The 9505-nt window shown below is 47.2% G+C and overlaps 1 protein-coding gene across 1 annotated transcript; it reads right to left on the bottom strand.

Annotated features, from left to right (window-relative positions):
• Nucleotides 1-1133: 1133 nt before the first annotated feature.
• Nucleotides 1134-2844, bottom strand: LOC113838366 (polypyrimidine tract-binding protein 1-like). The gene has a single exon (XM_035453635.1). It carries the CDS (start codon nt 2827-2829, stop codon nt 1240-1242), a length of 1590 nt encoding a protein of 529 aa, XP_035309526.1. The 5' UTR covers nt 2830-2844; the 3' UTR covers nt 1134-1239.
• Nucleotides 2845-9505: the final 6661 nt, after the last annotated feature.

Here is a 9505-nt window from a genome sequence, read left to right as displayed (position 1 = left end):
CTTTTTCTCTGTATTCCAGCCTGGCCTAGAAACCAAAACATGCCCTGAAGTGACTTGAGACTGCACTCTTTCTGCACCAGCCTTACAAGTCCTAGAAGACACAACCCACCATGCCCAAAGCTCAAATATAGATCTGTAATTAATACTGCAAATAGAGAGCAGAGCATATAGAAAAATAATCAATAAAGAAAATGGGGTCTGTGTGATGCCTTGGTGAGTAAAGACACTGGCCACCAAATTTGTGGACCTGGGTACAACTCCCAGAACTCACATGGTAAGTGACAATTTGTCTCTGGATTCTGGAAGTTGTTCTTTCTTTTCCAGATACATGTGCAACAGGCTTAAGAAGAGTATTAATATACATACTATATAAAAATAAATAGAGTGTAATAAAACACTTAAAGAAAATCTAATAAAGTATAGAAGTTTTAGTAACAAAATATGTTGACTACAGGGTCAAATGTTTAAAGAGGCAAAGACACATGGACATGACCAATGTGCAGAATATAGAAATCCTCCTTTAAACACTGCTTGTAATTCAAATCACTTTCCTGTGGAACATCAAAATTCTTGTTGGTATGTATTAAGCATATAGAATAAAGTATCAAGCCAAGGCCCCACAACATTAGCCCATGTATTAGAAAGCCATCCTGAGGGACTTGAAAGAAAACCATGATCTATTTCTGGCCACAAGGGATGATGGAAAGAGAGACAAAATGGAAATACAAACTGTGTGCAGTATCTGACCTGAACTGTAAATATCAATGGGGAACCTTGGGCAGATGGCATGGAGAGAATCAGACAGAATGCAAAACATACATGAAAGGGGATTTGGTTAACATTATACACAAAAACTGGAGACTCAGGTAACTGTGACATTATTTTCACATTAATGCAGTTAGTTAGCTTGGAATGTTCTAGTTCCAAATAGAAACATTTAGAAAGCAATACAAGGAATATTAGCGGGGATTTGTATGGACATATGTTTGTAGATGTCAATACACATGTGTGCACATACATATGTGTTTGTGTGTGAGTATGTGTTTCTATCTGTGTGAGTGTGTGTGTGTGTGTGTGTGTGTGTGTGTGTGTGTGTGTGTGTGGACTAGATTTAATTTGTTTAAAAACAGGTAAACTGATCTCTTTAAAAGAATAAAATCTCTGGTCTGTAAGGTCACTTCAGCTGCTTTTAAAGTGGCTTTTCTGGAATGGTGGAAGCTGTTGCAGGCCCACAGGCACCTAGATGGTGGACTTGGAGAAGGACACAAGCAGGTGGTGGTTGTCGCCCAGGTCATGGTTGTGCAGTTCAATTAGTGCCTGCACGGCCTCCTCCACAGAGCCCATCTGGATCAGGGCCATCTTTCGGTCCTTCTGGAAGAACTTGAAGCCTTTGACCACACCACCGTTGCTGGAGAAGAGGTTCTTGAGGTCGTCTTCTGACACAGAGCGCGGGATATTGGAGAGGTGGAGAGTAGGTGAGGGCGGAAAGATATTCTGGAAGTTCTTGGAGCCCGGCTTCTTGAAGCGGTGCAGTGGTGAGCTACCATAGTCCTTGGTGAGGCCCTGGTCCTCCTGTCCCTCCCGAGGCAGCTGCACACTCTGATGCTTCGACAGTATGATGCGCAATGACTTCCCGTGTAGCTTGTGTCCATTCAGGTGGCTCATGGCCCGCTGGGCCTGACTGCCATCCGCCATCTGGACAAGTGCATTTTCTTTGTTGTTGAACAGAATCTTCACCCGCAGCACGTCACCATAGACTCCGAAGAGAATAAAGAGGCTTTGGGGTGTGACTCTCTCAGGGTTCAGGTTGCTGACCAGAAGGACGGAATTTCCGGCACCTGCCAGGCCTGGAATGGCAATGCGGCCAGCTGCAGCAGCCAAAGCAGCAGAAGGTATGGCCAGGGGGGCCAACGCTCTGTGGACATTAGGAACAGAGAGGCCAAAGGCTGCAGCCATGGTCTGGTCCAGCGAAAGCTGGCTGTCCCCAGAGGGCAAGTCGGGGCGAGTGTAGTCCCTGCTCTTGTCATTGTTGTACTTGACATAAAGACTAGTGAGCTTGGAAAAGTCAATGCGCAATGAGCACCAGGCTTTGTAGATGTTCTGGCCATCCAGCGACAGCTTGGCATGTTGGGCGCTCACAGGGTCGGCATACTGCAGCAGTGCCTGGAACCGGTTATTCTTGGTAAACGTGATGATCTTGAGAACTGTGCCAAACTTAGAGAAGATCTGGTGCAGAACATCCAGGGTCACTGGGTAGAAGAGGTTTTCAACAAGGATCCTTAGCACTGGGCTCTGGCCTGCCATTGCCATCCCCGCATCCACGGCAGCGGCAGAGGCTGCCAAGGCCAGGTTTCCAGACTGCACTGAATTCACAGCCTGCAGGGCTGCCTGGGCACGTGCATGGTTGGGTGAGCTGTCAGTTTTGAGCTCCTTGTGGTTGGAGAACTGGATGTAGATGGGCTGTCCACGCAGCACGGGTGCCACTGACGTATAGTAGTTGACCATAGTGTTGGCAGCCTCCTCTGTGTTCATTTCAATGAAGGCCTGGTTTTTCCCCTTCAGCATAAGGAGGTTGGTGACCTTCCCAAAAGGCAGTCCCAGAGAGATAACCTCGTCCTCAGTGACATCACTGGGCAGCGAGCGGACATGGATGACTCTGGAAGGGACCCCTGTGCTCCTGTTGTCACCTTTAAACTTCTTGCTATCATTTCCATTGGCTGCAGAAGTCGAGCTGCTTATGATGAAGGGGCCGTTGCTGACACACGTGGAGAAGAGCTCATCAGAGCCCCGCTTTGTACCGACTGCTATGTCTGGGACGATGCCGTCCATGGCACACAGAGCAGCCTCGCGGGGGACGGATCGGAGGCGCAGGAATCTCTCTCCTCTTTTCTTGTCTGACTCAATCTTCCTGCTCCCTCATGCCCTCCTCTCTCCTCCTCTGCTCCTCTTCTCTTTCTCATAGCTTCCTCTCCCCTCCCGACATGCCTCCAATTAGTCCAGGAGCTCTTGTACTTTTCATCTTATCTCGGGGACAAAAGCAAGATTTTTAAGGGTGGAGTCTGAACTGAGGTGAATCCTGTTTAAGGCCTGGCCTTGACACCCTGAGGGTGGTGTGTGGAATGGTGCTACAAAACACAGTCTGGAGCCACCCAGTCTCTCTTCACCTACACCTGACTGTTATGGTAGAAGCTTCACCCAACTTGCCTTCTCCACCTCCTCAAGGAACAGATGCCTGAGGTCTACAGGATGGCAGGTAAGGGAATACTTCTCCACCAATACCTCCTGCTGAATGTTAGCTCACCTAAACCCTACTCCCCCACTCCACACATTGTACCCTGTAAGCAGGAAGAAGCCAGTCTTAAACTGAAGCCCCTATACCCAGGGAGTCTGGGTTGTTTAGGCAGAAGCCCTGCTGACTTCTATATCTATGCAAAGAGGTTGGAATGTTGGGTAGCACTATTCCTCCCCTGTGCTCCAGGTGCCAAGGATCGGCTTCACCTGGAGTCACCTCAGTCCAGACTCCACTATTTTTGGCTCTACCCCTAGGGGGTTGGTAAAAGCCTCCACATCTGATTCACCTGGTGGGCCACAAGCAGCAGAGGTGGGTTTGGAGATTGAAAAAAGCTGGGAGACCAGGGAAAACAGGCTCGGGGGCATGGGGTTCTGAAGCCAGCCATATTCACCTGCCAGTGGCTTGAGTTGGTCTCAGGACTATCTGAAAAATATCTTAACGCTTTCCCAAATGAGTTGGAATGGACGGAAGGGATTGGATATTTAAGCAGAAAAGGCTTTGGAAAAATTCCAGGGCCATAGCCGGTCTCAGCCTTGAGCAGTACCGGATCAGGGTACTGATGGGTATCTGACACTATGTGACTGCACACTGTGCAGTGCCTAAGGTGGTCACAATGACTAACATGGAAGGGGAGGAGCCTTGGGTAGGGAAACCCACAGAAGCCATGGGGCAGAAACCTCTCTTGGTCTGGGAGACTGACGGGAGAAATGAAACCCCCAGGTGGCCACCTTGCAATGGGAGTGGATGGTTCCAGAAATACTCTGTGGCAAGTAGAGTTCACAGGTGTTTCTTGGCAAGGGGGTGGGAGGGAAAGGTGAAAGGTTACCCAGGCGCGGATGCAGCAAGGAAATAGATCTTGCCAAAGGTCACGACCCACCCATGTGTTCAGATTCAAAACTCCTGACTCCAGTTAAAGCCGAACAAAGTGGAGTCAGAACTAGATTGATAACAGATAAAGAATGTACTCATGTGATGTGCCAGGCATTGGTGGTGCAAGCCTTTAATCCTAGCACTCAGGAGGTAGAAGCAGGCAGATCTCTGTGAGTTTGAGGCCAGCCTGTTCTACAGAGAAAGTGCCAGGATAGGCTCCAAAACTACACAGAGAAACCCTGTCTCAAAGGGCAAACCAACAAACAAAAAAAGAAAGTACTCACGCAACAAAGCCAGTGACCAGGTTCACGCTGGATGCCTGGTCCTCTGCTCAGCCAGGCAGGAGCGGAAAAAGAGGATTGAGTGAGCGTCTCCCTCACTCTTAAACCCTTGTTATGTCACTCTGACCATGCCCAAGCAGCCATGGACAGGGCACCTGTGCAAACCCCAAGAGAGGTGGTCAGCATTTCCCCCTACAGTAATGTTTCTCTCCAGTCTATATTCTTTTATGTATTTGGAGTTTACAGTGTTTTGAAAAGGCTTTACCACACTGACTACATACATAGGGTCTCTCTCCAGTGTGTGTTCTTTTATGTGTTTGGAGACTACTGACATGTGAAAAGGCTTTACCACGTTTACTACATTCATAGTATATCTCTCTAGTAGGTGTTTCTGATGTATTTGTAAATCACTGTTCTGTGAAAAGGCTCTACCACATTGATTACATACAAAAGGCCTCATTCCATTTTGAGTTCCTTTATGACTTTTAGGCAATCCATGACTTGAGAAACCTTTACCCCATTGATTACATTTGTTGGTATTCTCTCCAGTAAGTGTGCCTTTATGGAGTTGGAGACATCTGTGAAATGCAAAGACGTCATAATATTGAAGACTTTCATATGGCTTCTCTCCCGTATGAATATTTTCATGTCTTTGAAGATGCCTACAACACAAAGTTTTTAACACATTGGGTACATTCACAGAGTTTCTCTTCTGCATGGGTCTTTCATATCTGCAAAGATAATTGGCACAGGTAAAAGCTTTACCACATGCACTATACTGATGAAGCTTAGGATCTGTACTAATTAATTTTATTAATTGGACTCATTGTCCAGATTTCTACTGGAAGGATTTGGCCCTGGACAATGGTGGCTACATTCTGAATGTGCTGGACACAGCAGGGCAGGATATCTTCAGGGCCATGGGTGACCAGTGCTTAGCAGTTGGTGATGGTGTGCTGGGTGTCTTTGCTCTTGATGACCCCTCATCTCTGGACAGCTGCAGCAGATATAGTCCTCCTGGAGCCTTTATCAGAAGCAGTGATTGCTCCTGGTACTTGTGGGCAACAAGTGTGACCTAGTGACTACGACTGGAGAGGCTCACACCAATGCAGCTATCCTGACTCATAAGTGGGAGCCCCCTTCATCAAGACCTCAGCTAAGACACGGCAAGGTGTAGAGGAAGCTTTGCTCTGTTGTCCATGAGATTCAGAGAGCCCAGGAGGATGTGCCTGAGGTAAGCAGCGAGAACACCTGACACCAAAAAGCTGTGTGTAGGGCTGGAGAGATGGCTCAGAGGTTAAGAGCACTGATTGCTCTTCCAGAGATCCTGAGTTCAATTTCCAACAACCACATGGTGGCTCACAACCATCTGTTATGAGACCTGCCAGGGTACGTGCTTAGAAAACAAAATCACTGACAATCAAAGGGCTGGGGACTTCAATTTCTTAAAGCAACATGCTTGCAAATGTGCTAAATAAATGTTTATAGATGCTAATCCCTAGCCAAACATGATTCAAATTCCTCCATTCAGTGAACAAGTAAAGAAAAATCAATAGATAAGTGATGATATCATCATACTCAAGTCACTGGACTCCAAAGGGGAGATAGTAAAAATTACCTCACTTATGAAATGTATAACAAAGTCCATGTATTCACCTTGATTTTTAAAATGTTTTACATATGTGTTGTTGCTGATGTTGGTGTGTGTGTGTGTGTGTGTGTGTGTGTGTGTGTGTGTGTGTGTGTGTATGTTTGAGGACAATTTGCAGCAGTCAATTTATCTTTCTACTATGTTGGTCCTGACACACAGCAAATCTTGATATTTGGGAGTAAGCACCATTATCCAACTGAACCATCCTGCCAGCCCAGGCTGTTTATTTCTCATTTGGAACTCAATCTAGAACATTCCATATAATTCAGAAAATTAAAGTATTAAAAACAGCAAGAGGAGAAGAAAGGCATTGAAGTAAAATGTGTTCTTTTTTTCTTTTTCATTATTTGAGAACTTTTTTTTGTATATTCCAGCCTGACCTGGAAACCTGAATATGCCCTGAATTGACTGCAATCCTTTCCAGCAGCCTTATAGGTCCTAGAAGACACAATCCACCATGGCCAAAACTCAAATATGGTTCTGTAATTCATATTGTAAAATAGAAAATAGAGCACATTGAAAAATAATTAATAAAGAAAAAGAAAATGGGGTCTGTGTGATGCCTTGGTGAGTAAAGACACTTGCCACCAAATTTGTTCACCTGAGTTCAATTCCCAGAACTCACATGGTAAGTGACAATTGGTCTGTTGATCTCTGGAAGTTGTCCTCTCTTTTTAGATATAAAGATGCCTTTTAGTAACAAAATTTGCTTAGTACTGTAATAAATGTTTAAAGAGGCCAAGACACATAGTCATGACCAATGTGCAGAATATAGAAATATTCCTTGAAAAGCTTGCCTTGTAATTCAAACCACTTTCCTGTGGAGCATCAAAATATTTGTTTCTCTGTGTTAAGCATACATGATAAAGAATCAGGATGATGCCCCACAACATTTGTCTGTGTTAGAAAGCCATCCTGGGGTTCATGGAAGGAAATCGGGATCTATCTGGTCCTAAGGGATGATGGAAAAAGAGATAAAATGGAAATACAAGCTGTGTGCTGTTTCCTCTCTGAACTGTAAATATCAATGTGGAATTTTGGCAGATGGAGTGGTTCTATTTTGTTGGTTTTTGGAACTGAGGTCATAATTAAGAGGGGTGCTTGGGGCAATCCTATTTTGCCAATAAATGTGAAATTCTTGGACCAGTGCAAGACAGACCAGAGGGAAAGCGTTTGCCAAGAATGTTTTCATTAATCAAGAAAGTAAGTCGGAGGTTCGAAGATGATCAGATACCATCCTAGTTCCGACCACAAACAATGCCAACTGGAGATGCAGTGGTGTTATTTCCTGATCCTCCTGGGTAGCTTCCTGAAAACCTAAGCATTTGGGTTTGGGGGGAGTATGGTTGCAAAGCTGAAACTTAAAGGAATTGATGGAAGGGCACCACTAGGAGTGGACCTTCAGCTTAATTTGATCTATACAGGAGACCTCACCCGGACCAGACATGGACAGGATTGACAGATTCATAGCTCTTTCTTGAATCCATGGGTGGTGGTGCATGGCCATTCTTATTTGGTGGAGCAATTTGTCTGGTTAATTCCAATAAGGAAGGAGACTCTGGCATGCTAACTAGTTAAGTGACTCCCCGAGCAGTCAGCATCCCCCAAGTTCTTATAGGGACAAGTGGCATTCAGCCACCTGAGATTGAGCAATAACAGGTCTGTGATGCCCTTAGATGTCTGAGGCTGCTTGCACACTACACTGACTGTCTCAGCCTGTGCCTACTCTATGCCAGCAGGAGTGAGTTACCCATTGAACCCCATTCATGATGGAGATCAGGCATTGCAATTATTCCCCATGTATGAGGAATTCGCAGTAAGTGCGGGTCATAAGCTTGCAGTAATTATGTCCCTGTCCTTTGTACACACTGCCTGTCCCTACTACCAATTGGATGGTTTAGTGAGGCCCTCAGATTGGCCCTGAAGGTGTTTGCCCATGGCCCTGGTTGCATGCTGAGAAGAAGTCGATCTTGGCTATCTAGAGGAAGTGAAAGTCCCAACAAGGTTTCTGCAGGTGAACCTGCAGACGGATCATTAAGGAGAGAGCAGGGTTGGGGGTGCTCTGGCACTGAGCCTACATATAAATTCTTCTCACCAGGAGGTGTGTCCCAGGTTCTGTTCTGCTCAGATGGGGAGGAGGAGGCATGGTGGTGTTGAAGCCAGTGTGGTGTGGTGCATGTCTTGTGGTATTGGGTGTTGTTTTTGGTATCTGGCTATTGTTTTCCAGTGCATAGATTTAAAGAACCCAGGGGTGGTAGACGCTCTTCGGTCTCCGGGTTCGAGAGGGGGGCAGATGGCCCATGGGGGGTCATCTGGTGGTGGCTCCCTGGGACTCCAGTTCCTGCAGTGAACAAGGCCATTCCCAGGTCTCACCGTGGTCTGGGCCGGGAGCTCCACTTGGGTGCCCATGGGGTTTGCCAGGGGCGCCCTGCTTGCCTGGTGCATCACCAGTCACCGGCCCTGAGTCGTTCTGCATCTTTTCCCCCAGTCCCGACCCTCTCTAGAGTTTGTGTTGTCTCTTTCTTCTATGTCTAGCTATCTGGCCTGAGGCGAACCCCTACTCCATCCTCCCCTTCTCTCCTGTGTCCATTGGAAGTGTCTGCAGTGGGAGATGGTGGTGGGGACCTTGATGCTGTCAGCTCCCATTGGGTAAAGTTTGTCTCTTCCCACATCCAAAACATTGATACGACTCTTGGCAATGGATCACTGGGCTCCTCCATTGGTGAAGATTGCAGCTAGCTGCGAAAATTAATGTAATTTGTAGTACATTGATCCTCGACACTTGGAATGTGCTTGTGGCCCAGGGTTCCTCCAGGGTCTATGCCTGTCTGAGCATAGTTTGCAATCAATCGTCCCTGCCCTCAGTGCACTCTTCTGGGTTGCCTGGCTGGGGGTTAGCTTTAATGACCCTGCGCGCAGGCCCTCCATCTCCCTCAGTTCAGATGTGTGTTGGGTGCCTTGGTGGTGGGTGGTCAGCATCCTTTTCTCCCGTGTTAGCTCTGAACAAAGTTCGCTCCTTCCTTTCTCTTGACTTTTCCCAATGCTGCTCTCCTGCCTCCCCTTTCCCCTCGTCTCGGCCTTGGCTGCCTCAGCTCCCAGAGCCTCCTTGGTTTCCCGTGTGGAAGCCATAGCAAGCCAGGATGTCAAGGAGTCAGAGGATGTGCCTGTGGTGCTGTGTATGCCAGGCGCCTACAGGACAGGGACCGTTGGTTCTCTGGGGGAAGCCGTGAGTCGGTGGTGCCTGTTTTGGGAGGGGTCCAAGGTGTTCCTTTGGCCTGTCCTCTGCTTTGGCTTCGGTGACTGCTGCAGCAGCCTGTGTGTGTGAATGAGAGAGAGTGAGTGCAGAGCAGAGGTAGCAGATGGCAAGGAGGTGTGGTCCTGTCTGGGGGGGTCATTGTGTGGGGCTTGGAG

Source organism: Cricetulus griseus, unplaced genomic scaffold (assembly GCF_003668045.3).
Source record: "Cricetulus griseus strain 17A/GY unplaced genomic scaffold, alternate assembly CriGri-PICRH-1.0 unplaced_scaffold_1, whole genome shotgun sequence".
Classification (NCBI taxonomy): Eukaryota; Metazoa; Chordata; class Mammalia; order Rodentia; family Cricetidae; genus Cricetulus; species Cricetulus griseus.
Note: the sequence above shows the minus strand (reverse complement) of the source record. Positions and strands in the feature narration are given on the sequence as shown.